This window comes from Numenius arquata, chromosome 2, assembly GCF_964106895.1.
Source record: "Numenius arquata chromosome 2, bNumArq3.hap1.1, whole genome shotgun sequence".
Lineage (NCBI taxonomy): Eukaryota > Metazoa > Chordata > Aves > Charadriiformes > Scolopacidae > Numenius > Numenius arquata.
In genome coordinates this window covers 65,921,690-65,948,120 of record NC_133577.1, presented here as the reverse complement: position 1 = coordinate 65,948,120, position 26,431 = coordinate 65,921,690, and the positions used below count along the sequence as shown (strand labels likewise).

Sequence of the window (26,431 nt, the reverse complement as noted above, 5' to 3'; positions counted from 1 at the left end):
TTGCTCCCTACAGCTTCCTGAGGAGAGGTGGAGAGGGAGGTGCTGATCTCTTCTCCCTGGTACCCAGTGATGGTTCAAAGTTGCAACAGAGGAGGATCAGACTGGACACGAGGAAGCCTTTCTTTATTGAGAGGATGTTCCAACACTGGAACAGGCTTCCTAGAGAGGTGGTCAATGCCCCAAGCCTGTCAGTGTTTAAGAGGCTTTTGGACAATGCCCTTGAAAAGATGCTTTAACTTGGTCAGCCCTGAAGTGGTCAGGCAGTTGGACTAGATGATCATTGTAGGTCCCTTCCAACTGAAATATTCTATTCTTTCTAATTTTTCCACAATATTCTGCTTTTATATTCCCAAGTTGCTTTGAATTGTAAAAAATATCCTCTTTACCCCCTAAGTAGTTATTCTTAAATTCACAAGTCAGCTGTAGAAGTATATGCATTTTTTAGCACATGGACTGGGATTGTGTACCAAAACAAACTTGGATGAAGTGTAGAAGGCGCGAGAGGTGAAAGCTGCAATGATTCCTTTTGGCTGCTCTATTCCTAGGGCTTAGGCACAGAGAACAGTCTGTTTCAATTCTTACATTGCATCAAAAGTTTTAGACTTTCTGTCTGAAATAGGCCATTAGGGGTATCTGGAATTTAACTCACTAGCGGGAAGCATTTCTGCTATGACTGAAGTATTTGAGAAGAATTGGGTGGAATTCTGGTATTTCCCATTTAGCACCAAATGAACTGTTTGGAGAAAGGGCATCTTTGATTATGAGTTAGAGTGGCTGCCCTTCCAAGTAAGCTCCAAAAAATATAGCTTTATAAACAAACACTCAATGGGCTTGACTATTCACTTACACTGACTAAATTGCATGTTTCAAGAATTACGATGCTGTTGGATTGCGGACAGATTACAAATGTGCAAATATGGGGTTTGGAGTTTTTTTTATTCAGAAAACCCAGAGATGCTTTCAACACAGAATTCTTTCAACGTTAAAGCAAGACAATGATTAACTACGGAGGCATGAAGGGTTTCATTGTTGAAATGGGTTCAATTTGAATAAAAAGTCCAGGATTTACCCTGGTGAAGCATGTCCAGAATGTGCTGGATTCTCCTGTATTCATTCAAAGAGCAAATTGCCTTTCTGTTACTGTAAATATTTATCTCGGTAGTGAGTCACTCTGAAGCATCCAGTGAAACAGTATTTTTTCCTCTTCAGTGCTAGCTTGGGTGTCATCACGGGGAGAGCTGCTCAGCTTTGCGTTCTGTAGTGTCCCTAATAAAACAACTGTGATACATCTTTGGAACTTCTTGAAACATAAGGATGATGAGCACAGTCGCTTAAAATATAAAATGAGTGCTGGTACTTTTAAGCCAAGGGAAGGAGGAAATTTAGGCAAGACTTCAGTCAGATTTGAAAAGAGGTGGATTTACAAATTGATCAAAGATGTAGATATATCTCTCATTATGGTAAACGTCTAAACCCTGAAAAGTCTTTGGAAAGTTCTCAGCTTAAAGTATAGAAAAACTTTTTTTTTTTTTTTTTTCCTGGAAGTGCAAACATGCGGCTCTAGATATCGTGAGATTGTCCTGGTGCGCAGAAAGCAATTTGGGCCAATTCATGGTGCAGGACCTGCAGTGAAGAGGTGCTCCTAGAGGTACTGGGTGAAGTTCACAAAAAAAAAATGTGTCCTCTGTAGAGCTGAAAATGAAGGGCAGGCCATTTCTGTGTCATTTTATCTGGACAGCCTAGGGCTTGAGACCTATGAAGAATTACGGGGTGACGAGACGGAAGCATGAATGAGGCTTTCCACCCAGACAGGTAACTTGTAGGAGGTGTGACCCTGACGCTGCTGTCAGCGTCAGAACTGAAGGAGCGCAGCCATGTGAACAGGGAAAGCGAGAGGAAGTCTCAAACCCCTGCTCAGGCCAGCTCACGCAAATGTTGGCAGCGTAGCTGTACAGGTAAGAATCATATTGCTGATTAATAGAACTGTGTTAGCAAAACCCAGCATATCAATATACTTAACTGAGCAAGAAAGTCCTTTTTGTCAAGAGTTTAATTGTGAGAGCACGCCGATTCCCTTACTATGCTGTTGAACTGCAGCGTCAACAGGGCTTTTTCTGTGATAGCTCCACCTTTTAGAGCCCAGTTTGTTCCTAAGGAGCCAAAAAAAGGGAAATAATGGGGAACTGTATCTTCAGAGACTCTCTTTTCCTCTTAGAAACACTCCTGCCTTTGAGCTGTTTCGATTATGAAAGTTGAGATGAAGTAATTGTTTGTGATTCAGAGCATGGCTGAGGTCAGGAAGAGGGGTGTGGAGCCACCAGGGTGGTGAAAGCCAGGGACAGTTGGGTATCTTTGGTGTGGAGCTGGTAATTAGTGTTAAAATGAAAATTACACAAGAAGAAAGAAGGGAAGGAGCAAGCGGCAGCTAATTGAACCTTTGGGGAGGCTACAGAGAAAAGACGTTGGCACAAAGCTAGGAGTAATTTACAGAACAGAGAAACAGTTGTTAGATAACTAGAAGCAAAAACATAACAAGAAGAGGCAGGGATGCAGAGACAGAGCTAGAGAGAAGAGCCGGGAGGAACAGGCGATGTGTGTCGTTAAGTGCTGCACTCGTATCAAAGGCTGCTTTTATGGTGAGGAAACACAGCCAAAATAGAAAACAATCAAAAACCCAAACAAAGAAAAAAAAAAACCAAAATACTCCAATTGGCTCATCTGGCAAATAGTTTGTTGGAAGCGGGTATTCAGGGTAGGCTAGGAGAAGAGGTATCCCGAAGGGAGCAGTGGTCTGTCCGATGCTTGAGGATGGCCCATCGGCGCAACTGGCAGCAGCAGCAGATCCCTGGTCTGAACCATCTCGGTATGAGACAGCCCCGAGTCCCGCACCACCTGCTGCCAGCTCACTCGCTGCTTTTATGTCTTGTTGACACCTACATGTAAGGTTGTCGTAAGCTGTAGTCTCCACCGCTCCCGTAGCGTGCCCAGTGAAGGTGAGAGATGTGGAGGTCTGGGCACGCACTTGTGTGAGTTGGGATGCTTGAGAAATTGGGAATATGGGACTGCTGGGAGATGTGGGATAAAAACTTCAAAAGACCTCGCATTAACAACGTTACTGTAATCAATAATCTTACTCCTGGGCATCAGTTCTTTCTGCAATGAGTAAGTGGTCCAAAATAAGTTACTTTAAGTGTAGGGCTATTCAAATTCCTTATTTCACTATTTATTACACATCCAGATTAAATTTGTTCCTTAATATTGTTCTATTGTAACTATATTGTAACAGATGGACATCCACGTGCCACACTTATTTCCTTATGCTTTTTCTCCAGAGACAAGAGCTTTTCTCTGTCTTCATTATAGCATAGGTCTATCGCAACAAAGATTTTGTTTCTTTACAAGTTGACAGTGCTACTGTTAGCCTATAGCTGCACTTTCCCCTCCCCTCTATTTTAGTACCGTGGTCACAGGAGAAAAAGATGCATACTTATTTTAATGTTTTACTATGCAACAAAGTTATAGCTTAATATGCACTCTCAAGGAAGTGCAGTTGTCATTTTTTCAAACTTAAGGCAGACAACTTCCTGCTAAGAACACATCATTCAAGTCTCATTCTTTAAATAGTAAATAAAGTTTGATCTAGATCCTTAGTTATTACACATTTTTCTTAGTATTTTCTCTCTCTTTTTTTGAACGAAGATGAAAAACTTGTTTTATTTCTCTCATGCCAGGAAAAAACCCCAAACCACCATACCACCAAAAAACCTCAACAGTGAGTGTGGTACCCTTTTGATGAGACTTCTGCCTTGCCGTGATTGAACTGGCACAAAGCTTCAAGATTTCACCACCAGTATGAGTACTGGTGGTGGCTGGGCATTGGCAGCCCTTTAGGTTTGTGCCAGAGGAAGTAACGCCATGATTCATGGAAGAGCCGCACGTGTCCCCAGCCTCCAGCAAAGTAGGAAGGAGTAGCACAAGCACCGCGTTCTCAAAAGCTGCAGGATGGACCTTTGTCCCCGGGGTGGCAGGGGAGCCCAAGGGCAGAGCTGCTCACCAGCCTTCCCCACTGCAGGATCTGTTTCCATCTTGGGGAAACATCATGTCTTTCCACCTCCACAATGCGGTATAAAATTCTCTGGATGCGCTTTCCCGAAGCAAGAGAAATCTCTCCAACACAGAGCTGAAGGGGGATGGCTCTGAAACCTTTGCGAGATGTTCAGAAAAAGGAAACCTATTGTCCCTCTGTCCATCTCAATGCGTGACAGGTAACAGCAGGGTCTGTAGGTGCTCCCTGGACACCTAATGTCAGGGACTGCAGATGCTGCTCCTGCCCCCAACTGGCACAATGCTTGGGGTGCCAGCACTCTCCCTGTCCCTGCTGGGACTCACACCACTCTTTCGCAGCCCTCTGTGCCATTTAAAAGGACCTTGGCACGTTTTCCAAGGCTGACTAATGGCAAGCGTCCTTTTGCACAGCCTCCCACTTCAGAAGGCTGCTGTGAAAGGAAGCTGGATCCTCAAAAAAAGGTCTATCATCATTCCATGCTTTTTAAAAAATTAACTTCAGCCCAAGGGTTTCTCTTCATGGTTGCACATATTTGTGCAGGAGCAGAGCTGTGAAGGGAAACGGTGCAATGACCCAACACCCACACAATACATATTTGGGAAGGGTTATTCTGGACCAGCTCCCCAGCTGGAGGTGCATCCCAGAGAGCGTCTCCCAGTTCAGTTTCACCCAGGAGGAATTCAGTTTGCATCCTCTGAGACCACCTGGTGATGTGAACTGAACCAACAGCACGGGGGGGGGGGGGGGGGGTGGGACAGCAGGGAGAGTCACTTCAAACACTAAGCACACCTAAGGAAGGTCCTGGTCTTCATGCGGGCCTCCAACTTCCTCCCTCTTGTGCGTCTGAACGGTGTAACATGCCATCTAGCCGGCTGCTTCAGAAAGCAGATTTGGAGACTTCGCGAACCCCGTTCGTCCTGCCTGAGCAAAGCACTTGAAAGTAAATACACTTGTCGCACCAGGTGAAAGGCACTTTAAAACGGAATCAGCTGTGTGTAACTGGGAATTTGAATCACCCTGCTCTTGTCCTGCTTCCTTCGGTATAGAGGAGTTATCGCCTCCTGTTCTCTCACCAGATGGATCCACCAACACTCCTACTGGCACAAAAACTGGCTTTGAGGAGGATTTGGGGCTGGGGGAGGGTGTCCACCTCCTCCACCACTGAAGCAATTTTCATAGAATGGCTTAGGTTGGAAAGGACCTGAAAGATCACCTAGTTCGATCCCCTGCCATGGGCAGGGACACCTCCCACTAGACCAGGTTGCTTAAAGCCCCATCCAGCCTGGCCTTGAACACTTCCAGGGATGGGACATCCACAACTTCCCTGGACAACCTGTTCTAATGCTTCACGACCCTCATAGTGAAAAATTTCTTCCTGATATCTAAATCTCCCCTCTTTCAGTTTAAAACCGTTACCCTTCATCCTATCGCTCCACTCCTTGATAAAGAGTCCCTCCCCATCTTTCCTGGAGGCCCCCTCTAGGTACTGGAAGGGGCTGTAAGGTCTCCTCAGAGCCTTCCCTTCTCCAGGCAGAACAACCCCAACTCTCTCAGCCTGTCCTCACAGGAGAGGTGCTCCAGCCCTCTGATCATCTTCGTGGCCCTCCGCTGGACCCGCTCCAACAGGTCCGCGTTCCTTCTTGTGCTGAGGACTCCAAAGCCGGACGCTCCTGTCGCCTTGGCAGGAGCGGGACCTCCGGCAGCGCTGACCCCGCGCCCCGGGCAGGAGTAGCTCCGGGCTCCGGTGCCGGCGCCCGCCAGCCAGCCCCTAGAGCGGCCGAGGGGGAACGGTGGACGGGGGCAGCCCCGCCGCCGCGGAGCCCCCGGCGGGGCAGAGGCAGGTGCGGGAGGCGGCGGCAGAGCCCGCCCGGGAGCTGCCCCCGCGGGGGCGCGGCGCCGCCCCGCACCTGGGCCCGCCCCGCGGAGGAAGGCGGGGGGGGGGGGGGGTGTCTGAGGCGGCGGCGCCGTGCCGTGCCGTGCCGTGCCGTGCCGTGCCGGTGCGGTGTGGCGGCGGGAGCATGCCCCGGGGCGGCGGCGGGGGCCGGGCGCCCTGAGCCGGCGCCATGCGGGGCCGGCTGCTGGCGCGGCTGCGGCGGCGGCGGCTGCGGCGGCTACTGCTAGCCCTGGGCGCGCTGGCCCTGGGGCTCTGGGCCGCTTACCTGGAGCTGGTGGCGGCGGCCGGCGGTGGCGGCGGGGCTCCCCTGGACCGCAGTGAGTTACCCCGCGGGGCGCCAGGGGAGGGGAAGGCAGGGCGGGGAGGGGGGGTCCCGTCCCGTCCCGTCCCGTCCCGTCCCGTCCCGTCCCGTCCCGTCCCGTCCCGTCCCGTCCCCTCGCAGCCCCCGTCCCGCTCGGGATCCCGGCGTAGAGCCCCCCTTTCCAGGCCGGGCGGGGACGTGGGGGTGCTCCCTGAGGAGCCCTGGGGGACGGAGGTGGGTCCTGTCCCCCGGGAAGGAGGAGGGGTGTTGGGGGGTTTTGGCTTTTCCGCCTTTGGCCTGTCGGCCCTCGCCCTCCTCCTCTCTGTTAGGAGACCTGTCAAAATGTGACCTTGCTGGGAACGGCAGAGCCCGGAGTCGCGGCTCGGAGGTGGCTCTTGTTCTCCCGTGCTCTGCTGCGAGCCTGGAAGGCAGCAAAGATCCTTTGAATAGCGCTGTGATGAGAGAAGAAGGGCATGCAAAGGAGGAGGGAATGCATACCCTGGAGATGCGCGCCACTCGCCTCCTAACGGGTTCATTTTCTGCAAACTTTTTATCCACTTTGGGTGGATACTACGTGTAGTTAGTCTCCTTTTTTTTTTCTTTTTTCTTTTTTTTTTCTTTAAAGTGGAGGAAAACAGTTATTTCTATCACAGTTGTGTGGGTTTTTATGTTTCTCTTCTACAGTTACAAGAAAGTTTTGAGCGGCCCAAGTGTTTTGTAAAAGCCTATGTTGTTGCTGCTGCTGCTGTTTTTTAAGTATTATTAGTGATGGGTGCCAATCTAATTTGATAGCAGTTTTTCAAATACATGTGAGCATTTAACTATTCTTACTCTTCTGACATACTTATTCATACGTGCTTTGTAGTCCCGTCATTACACACTATAGATCCCCTGCTTCTCACTCCCACAAGTCGAGCTTGGTTTCAGACTTAAAGCTTTAGACTGTGGCTGTGCAAAGAGCTCCACTGGACGTCTACTCCCACAAAGTCCATTACAGGACTTCAGCTTGTCCATTTGTTCCTTATTATATGTGACGTTAAGGCTAAAAACACATATTTATTGTTCCAACAGCGTAAGAGATCTGATTTCTTTGGCCAGGATAAATCCTCTAGTTATAATCTACTTTTTATGCCTGGTGGGATTAGCTGGGACATGAGAAGATGGGTTGCACTTCAAGTCTGCTTCGCGTTACATCTTTAATGCAAATCTACCTAAGCTTCTTACTGTGCACTGCTTTGCCAATACCCCCCAAATATCCTTAGAGAAGGCTGTGGAGATACGTAGACAACTTCTGCAGTGAGGGCAAAACCAAACCACTCAGAGGTATTTAAAATAGTGGTTATAAGGAGAGAGGGGCCGAGTCAGGTGTTTGGAGCCATACAGCTGACGGTCATTTCGCTGCCAGCAATGCAAAGGAAGAGGGAGGGGATGGGAGAAAAGGGCAGAGAGTGTGAGGACAGAAGAGATGCGCAGGAGCCAACAACTTTTCTTATTAATTGGGTTCTTCCTCTTTGCCTTTAGACAGGGTTATCTTTATATCTTTTATATATAGAAGTCATTCTGTTTTAAGACTGAAACTGGAAACAGTGACATGGCTACAGTCACTACCAACTAAAACAGAAGATGAGGCAAATCATTACGTTATATTAAAGTTCAATTATATTAAAGTCCAGATTCTCCCACATCCACCAGAGACCTTGCTGCTCGTTGCATGTGGAAGGCATTTAAACGCGGCTGGAAGGAGTGGGAGGGTGAAACCCCCCGGCAGGCAGCTCCTCAAGGGCTCTGGAGCATCACGGAGGGAGAGCAGCTGTGCCTGGAGAGCCGAGGCTCTGCAGGCGTGCTGGGCACTTGGCATCATGTTTTCCTGGCCTCATGGCCAGGATCCTGGAACCTGCTAACAGGAGAAAGGTTAAGTTTTGACCCACCCCACCCTTCCTCTTGGCCCCAGGACCGCTAAAAGCCTGTTTTGTTTTAAGAGAAATCAGAAGCCAGAGTGAAAGACAAACAGTATGTGTTTTCTTTTGGCTGTTAAAACTAAGTAATGTTTTCTTCTCTTGGGACTGGGGCAGCTGCATTTGTATCTCCACGTGGTGACTCTTTCCAGAGATCCTGTGGAGCTGGCGAAGGAGGGAACGATTCTCAGAGCAATTAATACTTTTCCCCTCTTGTTTCTGCATTGTTTTCTGTCGCGTGTCCCAGGTGGGAACCCTACTGTAAGTCACACCTGGGACCAACCAAGAGCTATCACCTCAACTTATCTGATGCAACAGCCTCCTCAGTTATTGCTGATAAAATACAAAGGCTGTTTATGGGGTAACTTTTCTGGGCAAAGGGTAAGAGGCTCCCTCCAGTAGGGCCAGAAAGCTGAAGAGCTGCTCTGCTTGGAAGGATACCTACAGGAGATCACTGTTTCCCTCTCCTATGTCCATAACAGAGCTTTATTCTTACCTCCCTAAAAGGCACTGCAGAACAGCCTGTGTATGGAAAGCCAAGTATGTTTTCTCTTTCCAGAGAGGTGAGTCCTTCTTTTGAAAGGCGTCACAGAAAATATTCCTTTTCCTCTCAGCCACACGCAGGATGGAGCATAAGCCGCTGTGATGCTTCCATGCCACCTCTGCTCCCAGGTCAGGACCTTAGAGCAAGTCTTCAAGCATGGTGGTTCCTCCCCAGCTTTATGTTCCTCTCCTCCTCTTCCCCGCCAGACCAGTGTGTGGTGGAAGAAGCAAAAGTCACATGGCCTGAGTGTGGGCATTTGCATAAGTGATGCTTAAAAATTGAGGCCCTGACTGTCCTCCCTTGATGTATATGTAGCTCTGCTATGCAACAAAGTTAAGCATATAAATAAGTTTGGATGAAAGCAAATAAAGGGCCTAGGAGAATATACTGTAATCATCAGTACCCACTGGCTTCCATGGCGCTGTGTCACCGTATGCTGGGAGAGGTTCTGGCCGTGAGGTTCATTTTGCTGTAACGTTAAAGTCAAAGGCTGAGGGACCAGCCTGAGGTGCAGAATTCATGCTCGATATACCCTGTGGGTGCTGTGGGATTCACGCGTGCCTAAGCTGATCTGGGGCCTTTTCTAGCTGACGGGGAGGTTTGGGATGGGCTGGGCAGGGATGGATGATAGTATGGGCTCTTGTGAGTGATAGGTTTCCTTTGAAGGTGATGCTGAAATTGACTGTCAATCTGGTTTAAAAAACAAACAAACAAAAAAAAACCCACCACATTTTATTTTTTTTTCTTGTGATGTGACTAAATCAAGGTATTCCTATCAGGAAGCCTTATTGGCAGGACTATTGTCTCATGGGCAAGAGGGTGTTTCTGTTCCTGTTGTTGTTGAGGGGCTTGTATTTTTCTTTTTTTTTTTTCCTCTTTTTTTTTTTTAATTGAGCATTTTTGGCTAGTCTCCTGCCCAATAGGTATTTATAGGAATCTTAAATATGTTTACAGCTGAGTGAAGAAAAACAAGCAGGCTGATGTGAGCTGAAGATGGGTACAACTCTCCTCACATGAAATGTGGCCTGTTGTCATCCAAAACAAGTTGTAACAGGCAGGAGGCTGCCTCCCTGCCAAGAAACCCAAGGAGCTGGAGACAGTCTGTTTACTCCCGCTGCTGACAGGCACTAACCTCTGTGGAGTGGGCTCTCCAGTTGAAATGTTTTTCTCGTCTCTGCTAGCTGCTGCACAGCACACTTTGCTCCCACAAGTGACTGCTGGGGACAGGGAAATTTTCCTGTTGCAAGGGTGAATGAGGTGTTGGGGAGGGAGAAAATACCAGTAAAGCACAGAGCAGCCAGGTCTGGAGAGTGAGTCCTCTACCTTGTCTTTACTGCTTTAGTGTCCTTGGCTTGGCAGCATGGCTGGAAGGGGCAAGGGCAGGGACAGGCCATCCGCAGGGAAGACCCCCACCCCAAGACACTGCCTCTTCCCAGAGCTGCTGCAATGCTCTGTTTGGATGGAAAGGCTGGTGGGTTGGGGACCTCGTGCTACCTCTGTTTTTGTCATCTGTGCCCAGCAGTGCCCCATCTCACCCACCCAATGCAGAAAGGTATGACTCTGAGGGAGCAAGGCTGGCATCAGCGAGCCGTTAAGGAAGATGTGCAACAATCACCCTTTGCTTTAAAACCTTGTGTCAACATAGTAAAAGCGAATCCTGGTCCTTGAAGAAAGTTGGAGGTGAGGTAACTCCCAGCCTTTGCTGTGCAGACTCTGGTTTGTTTTTTTTCTGCTGCAAAGACCATGGTATCTCAGGAGTCTATAAATCACTTGCAGTAATTTCCTTTATTGCAGGTGTGAGCGTCACAGTGAGCCAGGCGCAAGCAGGGTGTGCAGGATTAGATTAGATTGTTGGAGGTGCAGCTTGTAGGAACAAGGTATCAGGGGCCCTTTAGCCCGCATTTCCTGGCTGCTTCAACCTACCTCCATTCCTCCACATTTATTGTTGCTTGTAAATAACACTTGGAGTGTGTTATCTTCCCGTCTCGGGTTGTGACGAGCAGTTTCTGTCTCACTTCTAGTGTCACAGGCTGCTGCTTGTCTAACTCAGTAGCGTGTAGCTCCACTCTGTGAAGGGGGAAATAGAAGGGGTCCAGAAGAAACCATGGAGAGTTGCGAATGAAAAAGTTCTTATGGCAAGACTTCCACCTCCCCAGTACGTACACCTGTAGTGTCCCTTTCCTCCCCCAGAAAACTGGTTTCTTACCCACCATGGTGAACTCTCTGATCTTCAGGCATCCGGGCTACTACAAAGCAGCGTGAGTTGCTTAAAACCTGACCTGAGTGTTGGCATGAACGGGCAGGCGTGTGTGTGTCTGTATGAGAAAAGGAGCTGGCAGAAAGCTGAACCTGCTCATTTAATTTAATGCATCAACTTCCTTCTCCAGCCTTCCTGCCCGGACTCTCTCAGAAGCACCGATACATAAGGGTGAGCCACTCTGAGATAGGCAGTTCCACTCGCGTGCGGGCGGGCTGACTTTTGCAATCGCTCACACGCAAGGTTACTTGCCTGTACATGCACAGTATCGCTCTTTTGCATAGCTAATTGCACCAAAGGTTAGCGAGTGCCCGTGGTGAGAGATGGGACTGTGTAGCTCTCCAGTGGTGGCTGAAGTATCTCTGTTTCCACTCTGTGGAAACTGTTAACCCAGAGGAAAAGTTCAACTAGATATCACCCTCAAAGCACCTCATCCTGACTGAAGAAAAGTGGAACATCCATACCATGAAGTATGCATGTGACATTTCTGTCCTTTTGAAGACATCAGCGAGACCTTCATTCACAGGGACCTGTGCCAAGTAACACCATTCCCCAAAGCACATCGTGGGCTGCTGTAGCCATTGGGAGGAGGGACACAGCAGGTGGGGCAGATTTTTCACTTCCAGGTGATCAGTTGGGTCTCCCTGGAGTATGATGAAAAATGCTGTCACATCTGGCTCTGCACTGGTGTATATAAAGTGAGTCAATGTCCCCAGGCCCATATTCACAGCACAGACCACTATCACAGACCCAGAGGAGAAGCCAGGGCCACTAAAAGAGGTATTTGGACCATACTCTAGCTTGTTTGTGAGGTTCAGTGACAGCAGCCAGGGGATGCCTGGACCTCGTGCTAGCTATGCTATACTTGGCCTGGGCCAGTGTATCCTTTCACTGCTGCTGGGGCATGTACAGCAAGTAATTTTTGAACTTGGCTTTTTCCACCTCTTGACTTGAAGTCTGGTAGGGATTTGACTCTTAAATAACCTTTTTTTGTGGAGCGGCACCAAGTACCTGGGTCCCTGTGCACTGAGTGAGAGTTGCGAGTATTTGTTTTCTTGGAACCTGACCTGCAATTTGTCTGGCCCCAGAAGACCAAAGTGTTTGCAAAGATTACATATTATCATTATAAATAAACTCTTGCACCGTCCCTTTGTGTACACATTACCTGTGGTAGATTTGTGTCGTGGTGTGCCGGCACAGCATGTATTCCCGCGCCACACCTTCCTGTCCTGAGTCAGGCTGGATTAGGATGACTCAGATGTCACGGAGCGGTGCCCTCCTGTGCATCTCCTCCATGCTGTGGGGTTGGCAGAGGAATGGTATTGTCTTCTGGAGGTGTGTTTCTGCGTGTAGTATGTGAAGGCTCTGTCTTCTCTTGCCTGCAGGTTCAGGCAGATGCGAACAGAGTGTCGCTGGGAGAGATGATGGACATTGTCTTTCATCTGGCAGCTTGACATTACTGATGTCTGCAATATGGTAAAAGGCAGGATGTTTTCCTGAAGACAGAGGTTGCCTTCTAGGTGGTGACACTGAGGACCGAAGTGATGATGGGGTTCTTCCTCCAGCATTTACAATAGCTTCAAGAATTCATGGGGCTATAAATTTTGTTGTACTTTGCGCTTACCTTTCCTATTTGTTCTTGCTGTGCATTGATGTTCCCTTTTCCAGTCACTTCCCAATCCAATTGCTTTTTTTCAGGCTTGCAGTAATAGCTGAGAGCTTATTTCCTTCTCTGGAAAGCCAGTCTTATTTAGATGTGGTGTGAGATTTAAAAAAATCCATGTAATGCCTTGGGTGGAAACAGATGTGAATTTGGTCCTTAGATATTTAGTCTTTTCATGATGTTAGAAATTCATAGTCGTGTGCATAATCAGCCAAACCAAAATACACTGGGATTTGACCAGAGCTCCTCTGTACTTACGTTTTCCCGGGAAGACTTTCCCATGCCAAAGCACAAAGGCTTTGATACTCCTGTTGTGGAGAGAGTCCCCTACACTTTAAGATGCTAAGATGGTCTGGGACAGCATTGCTGTTAGGTTAATTAGCTTTCTCCAAAGACACCTCAGAACAATAATTTATGTTGGCATAATAAAGAGTTTAAATCAACTGCACAGAATAATGAGATTCAATTAGTCTTTGAGATGTTGGATCATTTCAGACAATCCAAAGATTGTCGAGTGGACCTGTGAGTTCCCCTGAAGCATCAGTGCCCTTCTCAAAAGGTCACTAATTCTAATTTTATCATTTCCTAAGGCTTATTTATTTCAACTTTCTGTGACTATTTCCCATTTGAGATTTTTTTGAGGGCAAAAGAAGTCAATGTGGTTTCTTATCCCCTTTGTTTTTAGAATTTGGAAAAGCTGTCACCTATTATTTTAAACTGTATCTGATACCCCGTTGTGGCAAAAATATTGCATCTTGTGCTATTCTTGCTTTTCTGTGTCACTGTTTTCCATCAGAGATGCAAATGGTAAGTCCCAGGCCTTTGCATCATCCATGGGGGTTTTCCTCCTTCCTAGTTTCCATCTTGGTAACCTTGATGTTGATTTCAGACAGTCTAAATATTCTTGAGGGGCGTTTTTCCAGTTGAGCCAAATATGAGCAATTAACAGCCAGTGTTACTCAGTAATGTAAAAACACTGAATTCAGATCAGACACTTGATTGTGGGGCTTTCCATAACAGGCATGTTTTATCTTTTTAACTTTCTTTTCTGCTAGCCCTCTGGACTGTGAGTATTAGGAACTAGTAGGCTTATATGGAAGCCTGTATTTCACTGAAATTGTGTAAATTCACGCATGCTAAAGAGTAGTTCTTTGTCAGATACTATTATATCCCATTTACCAGTAAAAATATCTGATCTGCATCATCACCTGTTAGGCTGCAGAATTGCCTAGTAGAGCTCTCTTGAAGTGAGGATAATCTACATTAATGTTATGTGTATTTTTTCCTGCCATTCAAAATAAATCTGTTTCTGCCTTGCTTCAAGAGGCCACTTATTTCCATGTCATTAGCGTGGGCTGTTTGACTTGGCCCGTGATATTTGGTGTTGGCAACTCCGACAGCTTCCTCAGCGCTGCTGTTCATTTGAGTCTAGTTAAGATATCTCCAGCCCTTCTCATAAATACTTCACTTCCTAAATTAGTTTTATTTATATCTTGTAATGTTATTTTCTATAAAATTGCAGTAGTCATGTCTGGGTGCTATTAACCCCATCTAAGCTGCAGAACAAAATTTATAATGGGCTGAGAATATCCTGTCCAGACCACCCTGTACTAATAGTCTCAATTACCTGCTGCGGCAGCTCGCTCTCAACATTATCTGCCACAGTCTGTATTTTGTTTTAAGCAGGCCAGTTGGGAGGGGTTTATTTGTTTTCAATCAAAAATGCAAAATAAACCAATAATCTGTCAAAGCCAAGTTTTCCTATGATTTCCACAGAGGTATACCTTGAAAATAAATTGTTTGCCTTACATAAGGAGGAAATATTTTGCAATTGCTTTGTCTTGAAGACATCAATCCATGTCTATTTCAGAGGAAATTTTGTGAACGGCAATTATGACCCCTAGTCTGTACTCTCATACCAATGGAAGGGAGTAGTTGCATCTATTAAAAAAGCCAAAATAACACCCAAGCCAAGATGCTAAAGAAGTCTTTCCCATACATATGTTGCCCCTTTCTTACTGGGGGGGAAGTAGTGAGAAGACTTGTCCTTAAATCTAGAGAATAGCGCAAGGGTGAGCCTTGGAGTGGAAAAAAACCCTGCCGCCTCCAGGCCCCAAGGACCTCCCTCGGTGTCCTCCAACAGGGTAGGTGGAGGGCAGTCCCTGTGCCCAAGGGGCAGCAGAATGGTGCAGGGGAGCGATCCCTAGGAAAGGGGCCCTTAGTTCCCCTGACCCTCCTCCTTCTCCCACAGTAGGGCATCTTTCAGGCCACAGGCCTCCCAACTCCCAGAACATCCATCTTGGGCCGCGTGCATCACTGTCACAAGCGACCTCACTGCCTTCTGTTCTGGGCCCTGTAAATACAGGGACCCTGGCTGCTGGCCCACAACTCGCTGAGCTTTGAGGCTCTCGGGTTCCAAGGATGATTGGAAAAAAGAGGTCCCACAGCAGCAAGGCGAGTGGCTGTCCACTTTTGCATGGGAAGGCAGATAGGCGGTTGCAGGAGATGTGGAGGAAGAGGAAGCAGCATCGGAGGGGAGGCACCATCAGCTGCATGGTAGTGATGGCCATCGCTCACATGGCTGATGGTGAGGAGCCAATGGAGGTGGATATACCCGAAGATCAAGAAGAGCCGATGGAAGTGGATTCACCTCCAGCATGACTCACCTGGCACCACTACACCGTGCCAGGGCTCCCCTCCATGATGCTGTGGCAGCGGCGTTGCAGGAACATCCAGCCAGTGCCCTACCATCGGCCCAGCCTCTGCATCTGGCCATCCTGTGGGCTCACCTGTACCATCTCCCGGCATTAATAATTATTTTGTTGATTGCCATAGGTGGTGTGAGCCCTTCTTTCCCATCCATCTGCCACCTCATCCCTCCTGAAGGGTTGCTATCTTTTCTGCTCTGAGTCCCAAGAAAAGGGGATGAGATGACCTAGATTGTGCCAGGGGCACAGGAGGAATTCCTCAGAGAGCCACCAAGGTCCCTGAGGCCTAGAGGTGGGCTTTCTTCAGTCAGAGGATGAGAAGGCTGCCCAATGGGTGGTTGAAGATGAAGCCAGACCCTCCATGGCAGTGCTCAAAGAATAACAGGTCAAGCAAATAAGTTAGAGGGATGGCTGTTCTGTGGAGAAGCAGGGTACTGCATTAAGGTCCCTTCTAGCTGCTTCAACTGATGCAGCTCTTTTCAAGATTGGGCAATAAGCAATTAAAAAAACCCAACAATAACACAAGAAAAGGAACAATAAAAATGCTTTCTTCCTCTCTTATTTGGTACTTTGGCGACTGCATCTGGACTCCTCTGTCCCCTTCTGGTCTCCCCAGTCCAGGAAGGACACTGGGGTGTGGGCCCAGCCCAGGGCCTTCAGGATGATGAGGGGCTGGAGCACACGAGGGCAGGCTGAGGGAGCTGCCTCTGGTCATGAGGGTGGTGAGATGCAGGAACAGGCTGCCCAGAGAAGTTGTGGATGCCCCATCCTTGGTAGTGTCCAAGGTGAGGCCGGATGGGGCTTTAAGCAACCATCTAGTGAAAGATGTCCCCATCCATGGCAGGGGGGTTGGACTAGGTGATCTTTAAAGGTCCCTTCCAACCCAAACCATTCTGTGAGACAGGCAATAGTATAATGTGCTGCTGCACTGCACTTGGTTCCCCTGCATTTTTGTGGCTTGTGCTAGCAAAGGCCTGCAATCACCATCTCTCTCTATGGCTTATAGTCAGTTTGTACAGCAAAACCAACCAATGTCAGCTGTGGATCGCTGAATTACTGCTTATTCTCAAAATACTAAGCCCGCTTTGTATCTTTTTCAGTTTCTTGTCTGAAACTCAAGCCCTGTGCCTGTGGGATACTTTAGCTCTGAAGGACATTTTCTCAAGCATCTGTAATGTGTCTGATAAAATTCACAATTCCAAAAATCATTGAGTCCCTTCCCACTGATTTTGAGACAGGCACCCTGACAGCAACCTCGGCCTTACTGTTGCCAACCGCTTCACCTTTAAATTGTTATTTTTCTTTTTGCCACGTAGGTTATATAGACTCTTTTGCTTAAACCAGCAGGTCTAGCTTTTCCTGGGCCCCAGGTGATGATCCTCTAGGACTGTCCCTCTGCCCTAAGTAAACATCTGCATGGATCTAAGTTCACATGGGTCCTAGAAAGAGCTTCATTGCCAAACACAGCCCAAATGGTGGTCTGTGGAGAAAGATTTTACCAAGTTGGCGCTTGGTTTGTCTCCGTGCACTGGCCAGACCACCAGCTGCAAGCACCTCAAGCACCAGAAGTGGTTTGGTATTGGCCATTGTTCTCCCCTCCCCTCGCAGGTAGGGGAAAAACTCTCTTTATAAAGGTGTTTAATTCTTCAGAGCCAAAGCAAGCATGTTTATGGGGGGAGAAACATGGGGAGGTGTTGCTTCATCACCTCTTTTTGCCGAGGCATCTGGGATGCTCCAGCTCCGTCACAAATTCCTCAGGCTGTTCCCAGTCCAGCTCTTCTGCAACCGCTTCCTCAGGGCAGGAAGAGCTTTGTAAGGCATGTGAGTTGAAGGACAGTTGTACTGCTCCGGGCTGTGCTATGTTGGGAGCTTATTTATCCTTGGATAGATGTATTCTAATTCTGTCTCTGCTGTTTTGGTTTCTGGCCTCTTCAGGGAATTGGATGCACTTTCTGAGACCAGGGTTTGACACACTTTAACCTTGGTAATGAGTGTTTTCCTTTCCCCCGTAGTTACTGGTTGTAGCCAGTCATGTGTATTTACTTGTCCATGTTGTTCACCTGCTCCAGTAGTGGTGCTAAGATCGCCAGCATTCAACCTGAATTTAATTTGCTTTTCCTGCCAGCGCCTTTCTTTCACTGGCAGTTTCTCTGTTGCGGGCATGGTGCTGCTCACCTGCAGCTTAATAAAGGCATCCGCCTTTCATGTTCCTTTTGCCTCCTGCTGAGCCGGTGTCTTCATCCCTGCTACTCCTCTGAAGAAGTCTAGATGATGCCAATGCTGCCGCCACCCCATAGTCATGCTCTGCACTTGCAATTCCTCTGAACATGCTGCGGTTCCTTGCAGGTCTTGCAAGGTGTTTCCAGGTGCGTCTCACTGATTCGTACCGCTTGCTGCAGTGGGGAAGAGGGTCTTTTCTGTATGCTGGTGGGGCAGGGGAGGATGCACTCCCTCTTTCAACTCCTACTGTCCCCCTGCCTCGGTCTGACTAGTATTATTTCAGTTTGTCTGTACTGTCTGATCGCTGTCTGCATTCCATCCACTCTAGCCATGCGGCTGATTTCCTTTGCTTTGCAAATTATAATTGCTTTGCCAATTAACTCTGGGTCTTCCAGTACTCTGTCTTGAGTGCTTTATCCCAAAACCCCATGCTTCCCAAAAGGCATGATTAGTTGGGTTTTTTCCTAAACTTTGATCTTTTGTAAATTCTGTTTTCACCTTTTTCTTGTAACTCTGTGTTTGAATTAGGTATCTGACATAGGCATATCAAGGAGGGGAAAGAAATATTTTATCAAGCCTTGCAGGTAATGCAGAAGTAGAAGAAAAAAGAAAAGTGAAAGACAAGATAAGCAGGAGAGAAGAGGCGGCATTTGGGAATACAGATCAATACAGACAGGGATCATTTAACAGAAGTAAGAAACAGACAAAAATGGGGCATAGTGAGATGAATGTCGGAGCAGAGTGCTCAGAAAATGCCAGTGACTCCTGAAAAGTTGTAAGGGGGAAGGAACTGAAGGCTAAATTAGAAGTAAGTACTTGAGATTTCAGTGGAGCAGAGAGGCTGGAATCGACAGTCCCAGATGCAGAGATCAAAAATAAAGGAGATGTAGAAAGAAGTCGGAGGGCAGAGAGTAAACCACTGACTCAGAGTTTTAAAAGGGGTGGAGGAAAACGCAGGGATAATAATTACAGAAGCTGGTGGGGACCATAAGCAGCTCTGCTGAGATGGTTAAGAATGTATTTGGTGTCATAAGCTTGTTTGGTGCCTTGAAAATTAGTACCATGGTGGCTTTTACTGTAGTCAGTGTCTGCCAAGACATCTGGTTTCCCTGTGTAGAGCATTGTGCTCAGTGCTGCAGCTGCTCCCGCTTGATTTGCAAAGTGCGATTACCTGTTTTGTCCTGGGTGTCTAGCAAACGCCCAGCCCTTTGCCAGTCGTTTCTGTAGAAAAAGGATTTGCTGATGTAGTCAGGATTTTTTCACGTGTCCCTCTTTGTTTATGAAGGATGTAAAGTCCTGTTTCTCTAGGTACAGTGAAAAGCAAAAAAAAGATACTTGGTGTGTACATGGTCCTATAGTCCATGGTCAGGCAGGATTTAATCCAGAAACTCTCTGGATTTTCTGAGGTTCATGCTACCTCTGCTCCTTTCATAATCCTCGGGGCTCCCTTACTGTCTTTCTTTCTGTGCTCTTTTGGGGTTTTTCCCTTACACAGAGGCACAAATGTTGTTTGCTGGGACTAGTGCAAGTTCACATCCAGGCATAGACAAAAACTCACCTCACTTGACTCCCACCCCAAACGCTGTTTCCCATGGCAGAGAATGCGGCGCTACAGCTATCAGCCTCAGCAGCAAGGGCATCCCACCCCCAGGTAACCATTTTGAAGTAGGCAGCATGGTGGAGAAGGGACCAGAGCAGGGACCATTGTGGGAAGGAGCCAGACCAGACTCTCGTATGAGCGGTGTTTGCGAAGTGGTGCTTGCTCAGCATGGCGCGCTGGGCTCTGAGGTGCACCAGCTCCAGATCTGTCCAAAAATATGTAAAATACTTAGGATCCTTTTGTGAGTTTGCAGCCTAAGTTATCGCTTTGGGTAAAAAGTGAGTCCTGCAAGCACTGTCCGGGTCCAGGAGCAGATCCCCTCAGGAGCCACAGTTTGTCCCTGCTCCATCTGTGGGCAATGGGAGAAGGATTTGTTTCAGCCCGAACCAGCATGGCTCCCCCCTGCCTGCCACCCATTTATATTTAGCTGGCAGCATGTGGGCTGTTTGAAGGCAGCATCTCCCAGCCCTCACCTCCGTGCTGCCCAGCTTTCCATAGCGGTTAAGCTGCTGCTGCTGCCTGGGTGGAGAGCCGAAGGCTAAAATTAGCAGGGAGCTCTTCTCTTGCCAAATGGAGTGTCTGACCCAGCCGAGCCTGGCAAGAAGGAGAAGAAAACGGTCTTAAATCCCTCCACACACAGCACCCGGCGTGTTCCTGCCAGCTTCTCGGGGGTCTCGTTGTGAGGGGTGGGGATGCCCTCCAGGGTGTTGCTTGTGAGGATGCTGATGCAGTGGGGAGAGTAGGTCATTGCCAGGACAGTTGCGGGACACAGTAGGAAATCCTGATTCTCAGAGCTCAGTCTCCCTTTGAATATCATATAAACAGTCGGGGGGGCAATTTTTGCTCCTGGATGTCTTCAGAACCACAGGCATCTCCCTGCTTAGGGAGGTTTTCTGGGCAGATGTGGGGTTTGGCTGCCATAAGAAAGCTTGTTTGCTCTCTATTACAGAGTGGTCTCCCAGAAGGGCGGGCTCCAGGAGGGGCTGTGGTCTGGTGGTTACAGCACAAATTTGGGGGAACAGGGATGCACGCCATCCCTGTCCCTGCTGCTGAGCAGCCCAGGCTTCAGAATGAGCTGCTTCGGCAGCCCGTGCCTCAATTAGCCTCTACAGCAAAGATGTCGATGATAATTGTTATTTATCCTGTGGAAATACTTAATGTCCCTGAATGGAAAAGCATTAATTGGGCTCCAAATGACTTCAGTGCAAGGGGAAAGCATGTTGTTTCATTATTGACTATTCTGCCAGACCCAGCCTGCCCTGCTGGTACAGTCCTGCTGGTTTGGCTGCCCCAGGCATGCCGCTACCTTGTCTCCTGAGAATCTGCTTTGCTAGCGTGTGTACTGCAGCGGCAGGAACTCGCCTGGGCCCCCAGCGTAGAGGTCCCACCTCTGACCTTCCCCATTCGTTGCACTCAACTGAATTGCACAGCCCAGGGCAAGAAATGGGTGGAAGGAAGCACCAGAGGAGGGGACTTGGTCCCTAAACCCTATTCTGCCTTTTATCCATGTCCTTTGGAAAGACCCATCTGCAGTATGTGCAAGAGCAGCACAATGACAAACCATGACTATTGCAGGGGGAATTGCAGACTTGTGCACGTTACCGGTCCTGACAGCTCAGGAGGAGGCAGTCTGAGGGACACCATGGGTGTCAGGAAGCAGAACAAGCACACACACACACACCCTGCCCCCCAGCAGCCTAATGAGGCTCAGAATAAACATAAACAAGGTTTGCGGTAAGATCTTTGTTTTTTTCAGCAAGGGTGTTGGGCACTGCTCATGGGGAAAGCTGGGCCAACTGCAGGAAGAAGGAAAAAACCGGGACGGCACGTTCATGGTCTGCCTGATAACTGTTTGCGCTGAAAGGGAGGTGAAATTCCCCTTTTCCTACAAACAGCAGAGGGGCAGCTGGGATGGCTGCCCTAGCTGTGTCTTATGCATTTGACCAGCTAATTCAGAAAGCGGCCTCTCCGGTTGCGTGTGGAGGTGTGTAGGGAGGATGCTTGCCAGCCCTCTGCCAGGCCTCCATTACGTTAGGTATATGGGGAGGAGAGAGCTCCAGGAACCAGAAGGGATGTGGCACTGGCAGGGTCCGTCCTTGCTCCCATCTCAGCTCCAGGCATAGGTGCCTCCCTCCTGCGAGCACCGCTCCACAGTTTTCATCCCGGTAAAGTAAAGGAAATGAAACTTTCAAGTGAGTCCCCGGCTTCCCTTTCCTATTCCCTGCCGGAGGTGGAATGAGGAGTGTCTATGTGAAGGACATCAAGGTATTTTTAGTGCGGGAAAGAAAGGCAAAATAAAAAATATATGGGAAAATACACTTCCTGTAGTGCAAGAGGAATTGCAGTCTGTATCATACAAGCTCAGGGCTACTGTTTTTGCTGGGAAGGATTTGTTTGCCTGAAACCCAGCAAGGTGAAGAAAGCATCACCAGCTGCAGACTTACTGGGAAGCTGGGGGAGAAGGCAGCCATGTCCTGCTATTTCCCCTTCGTGCAAATCTGGCAAGTCCTCTAGTACAAGATTTCTTCCTGATGCTGGCACCCCGTGCTCCTGGCTCTCTGTGCTGGCATTGGGAACGCACGAGGGCTGGGGCTGGAGTGACCCTGTGGGTCACTGGCACTGCCTTAAGCCAGTTGTGTCACTCCAGCTCACCAGCCTGAGAAGATGGACTTGTCTTTTCCCAGCTGAATGCTGTTCTGTGATGGAAAAGTGGCCTTTTCCTGCACTTGCTGGTAATGATGAGAGGGACCTCCTTGCTCTTAATAATCATCATTTACTGAGGAGAGGGGGAAATTGTTCCTCCGTGTTCTCTTCCCGTCACTGAACTCTGTTCTGGCATTGACTACTGGCAAAAATACTAATTTCTAACCAGACAGCCACTTGAAATGGCCTGCCTTCACTGTCTGAGGCTATCCAGGAAGAGTCTGTTTTCCAGCTGCAGCTCTGGGCTCCTCTGTCCATGCTAGGCAGGCTGTCAGCATCCCTGCCTGGTCCCAGAGATGCTGGGAAGATGCTGCGTGACAGTAAGTGCTTTAGGTGCCATGCAGCTTTTCCCACCGCCCTAGAGAAGGCATTGGGAAGGGGCTAGTGCTCCCCTGAAGCTGGGACAGCATGCATTGCCAGCACTTTGGCAAAGGAAGGAGGGCTGGAGTATGACTTGGAGGGTGCCCCAATGTCCCTGTGCTAAACTTACTTACTTCTGCAACCAGTCTCTTTAAAATCCACCGTTGCAATATTCTGCTGCCTCCCCTCTGCAGAGCTGGGCATTTGCAAGATCCGCTGAGATCTCTTCTCAAAGTCAAGCTGCTAAAATCCACAGAGATGTCTTTCTTGGGCTCTGCAGGTCTGAAGACTGCTTATAATCCTTGTCTCAGACCCTGAAACTGGAATGGTTCAAGTGAGGTGTGACCTGCCACTATTTCCCCAGGATGGCTGAGCAGGACCCCCATATCCTGTGGTATTGGACCTGGGTGTATTTCTCTACTGCTGGGTGACACGGTGCAAAGGCAGCTTAAGGCTTTAGATTCTTGAAAGCTTTTTTTCCAGGAGAGTAGGGCTTCTCACATTGCTTGGCCAGGGTTGAGGCCCCTGAGGGGAGGACAGGTCGGGTGAACGATACTGGGCTGGTTCTAGAACTGGGCAGCGCTCAGAGGCGTCTCCCAGAGCAGGCATATTCAAGTGGGGAAAAAAAAAAAGAAAAAAAAAAAGAAAAAAAAAAAAGCGAAAATGGTGATGCAGGAAGGAAAGGATTTGAGCCACCTCTAGTGCTGGTAGCAAACACTTAGGACAGTCCTTGTCCAGCCCTGGCCACCTTGGCAGTTCCAGCAGAGCTGCTCTGCTCCACGGACAAGGCAGAGGCATGTGGCATTGGTGCTTTTTCTCATGAATGTAGTAGATACGTGCCTGCAACTGTACAACCTAGGCTATGATTCTTCTTTCACGCTTTCAGCTTTTACCAGCTATGGCTGTTGTGGGTGCTTGGGATTAGTCATCTCACTGTATGGCTTAAATGAAACACTACAAATGCCTGTGTGCATTTCTTTCCATTCCTTTGTAAATAATGCTGATATTTTAAATTATTATTATTTAAAATACATGTGATAGTACTGTGTGGATCTGTAGCTTTGTAAAGAAATGGTTGTAACTTTACTCTTTGCAGGTGTGTGTATTTCAGGTTCTCAAGGCATTTCCACGTGTAACATTTTCCACATATAGAGGGTCTCTGTGTGCTCCAAGTACTACCAAGTCAGCCCAGAGTCCAGAAGGTACCAGTTGAATCTCCCAGAAAACAAAGGTCTAACCTAATTTTGCATCGTGTGCTCAGATAGTCTCATGATGGCACCTTTTAAGTGTCCTGTGCTCTGAAGACACCTGTGCTCCTCATGGTTGCTGAGCTCATCTAACCAAACCTGTTTGCTCTGGGTTAAGAATGATTATTTCCCAGCAGAAGAACTGCACCACCTGCACTTCACTTTGTGTTGTTTCAGGTGGCCAGGGAATTTGATGCTGAGCTCTGCTGCATGGCAGACAGCTGGGCTAGTGCTAGGGCAATTTGACATGCACTTTGTTGACCCAAGGTGGCCTGCGTGGAGCCGATCTGTAATGAACACGTAGTTGCGGCTCTTCACTCCGAGCCTGACGAGGCAACGGCATGAAGTGGAGGTGAGATGAGGTGAGGGTTTCAGCAGCTAAGCTGTGTGCTGCTGCTCTTAAACGACCTGCTGACAATGCTCGGTGCATTGTTTTATAGACCTGAGGCATGTCTTCCACACCAGCTTTACTATTCTGCATAAAAGCCTTGCAGGCTGCAGTCGTTTCCTTTCTGTAGAGCCAGGGTGTGGGACACTTCATTACACTCTATCCTAATGTTTTAACATTAGGATTAATGTTAAGACCCAGCTTGGGGTTCATGAGATCACAGACTTGGATTCTGTATTTAAACACCCTGAGTGACACTGGCTGCATTCTGCACACCAGCCAGAGAAGCAAGTGGTTTCAGGCACTGTTACATGAGCTTCCTCTATAGTGTTGGTCCCTTGTTGACATAAGGTCTCCCTTGTCGTCTTCCCTCATGCATGGTGATAGCCAAGGATCTTTAGGGGAGGGAGTGTTTATCAGGGAGTGTAGCGATAGAAGGAGGGGTAATGGTTTTAAACTGAAAAGGGGAGATTTAGATTAGATACCAGGAAGAAATTCTTTACTGTGAGGGTGGTGAGACACTGGAACAGGTTGCCCAGGGAAGTTGTGGATGCCCCATCCCTGGAAGTGTTCAAGGCCAGGCTGGATGGGGCTTTGAGCAACCTGGTCTAGTGGGAGGTGTCCTCACAGATTCTATGATACTCACACAATGAAAGCACCAGAGGCGTAGTAAATAATATTTATCTAATAGGTGCTGCTGTCTCCCACATAAGTGTCCTGAGGAGTCATTGTACATATGTAGGCACTTCACAGATGTATGCTGTAATTTCTGTTCCCGCTCCCTGCCCGGGAGAAGCAGCAGCACCCCAGCATGTGTGTCAATCCTTGCAGCACATGCTCGATCCTATATGCTGCCGCACCAGTTTTCCTCACCTCCCGGCTTCCCCACCCGCACCAGCGTGGAGGAACGCCCAAAGCCTCGCATCGCTCTGCTTCTCCCTGCAAAACATCTCTCCTGCCAAAACGCTCCATCCCTTCATCTCTGAGGCTGTCAACCCTCCTCATCTCACAGCTTCACGATCCTCTTTGTGCTCTCTGGGCGTGTAGATGTGCTCCCCATCCATTCACTCCATACATACCTGTCCACCCCAGCATGCGAGTACCTGCATGTTGATGACCTCGCCTACTTAATGCTCTTTCATACTGTTCCCCTGCATGTTTTTGTGGCCTTGTGAAAGCCTTGCTCTCTCCTGCCAAGCTCCTGGGACTGCACAGCTTGCTATATATTACAGTGTTTTTCCCTTCTGGGGTCCTTTAAGGTGGAGAGCCATACTTGCGAATGTGGTAGGTCAGATCCTGGAATAAATAAGACATGACATGGCTGTGGCCCTTGCCAGTTTCCTTTCTAGGGTTGCAACCCTGTATTTGCATTTCAAATTCTGACACCATCCCACACCAGCTCCTCACCGACTTGGTCCGTGCACCACAGAGGGGAATCGCAGTCTCCCCCAGCCCTGTTCTGCCGCTGCCTCTGAACACAGACCAGCCGTCCCCTTTCTTCCCCCTCTCCTCCTCCTCCTCTGCTCAGGCCACTCTCTCTACTCCTGCCCGTGGCTGCCAACATGTGTGCCTGTTTGCACCTCAACGTGTGACCTGGGGGTCCTGGTGGATAGTAAACTATCCATGAGCCAGCAATGTGCCCTTGTTGCCAAGAGGGCCAGTGGGATCCTGGGCTGCATATGGAAGAGCGTGACCAGTAAGTCGAGGGAGGTCATTCTCCCCCTCTACTCTGCACTGGTGAGGCCACAACTGGAATACTGCGTCCAGTTCTGGGCCCCCCAGTTCAAGAGAGACAGGGAACTACTGGAAAGAGTCCAGCATAGGGCAACAAAGATGATTGAGGGATTGGAGCATCTCACTTACGAGGAAAGGCTGAGAGAGCTGGGACTCTTTAGTCTGGAGAAGAGAGGGCTGAGGGGAGACCTTATTAATGCTTATAAGTATCTAAAGGGCGGTTTGAGGGAGGATGGAGCCGGACTCTTTTCAGTGGTTCCCAGTGACAGGACGAGGGGCAACGGGCACAAGCTGGAACATAGGAAGTTCCACTCAAATATGAGGAAGAACTTCTTTATGGTGAGGGTCACAGAGCCCTGGAACAGGCTGCCCAGGGAGGTTGTGGAGTCCCCTTCTCTGGAGGTTTTCAAGACCCGCCTGGCTGCAGTCCTGGGTAATGTGCTCCAGGCAATTCTGCTTCGGCAGGGGAGTTGGACTAGATGATCTCTAGAAGGTCCCTTCCAACTCCAACAGTTCCGTGATTCCATGTTTTTCGGCTGCAGTGAGCTAATTTGGCTGAAGTAGTGGAACTCAAAGAGGGCAGGAGCTTCTCTGTCCCTGAGGAGAGCACAGCAGAACACGGGCAACATATTGGCATTAAACAGTCATTTACCATTTTCTTTATGGCCCCCTCAGCTACTCGGTACAGCTCGCTCAGGGCTTTCCCGGGGCTTTTCCTCTCCTTGGCCTGCAGCATTCCTTGCTTTTCCCACCCTGGGGTTTCTGTACCACATATGCATCTCTGCAGACCA

General features: G+C 48.6%; 1 protein-coding gene across 1 annotated transcript in view; it reads left to right on the top strand.

The window, feature by feature from the left end:
- The first annotated feature begins 6,129 nt into the window (after positions 1–6,129).
- Positions 6,130–26,431, top strand: part of B4GALNT3 (beta-1,4-N-acetyl-galactosaminyltransferase 3) — a 65,761-nt gene continuing 45,459 nt past the window's right edge. The window contains exon 1 of the mRNA XM_074167440.1: positions 6,130–6,277. Within this exon, the coding sequence (XP_074023541.1) occupies positions 6,130–6,277 (148 nt within the window). The remainder of the gene's footprint in view (positions 6,278–26,431) is intronic.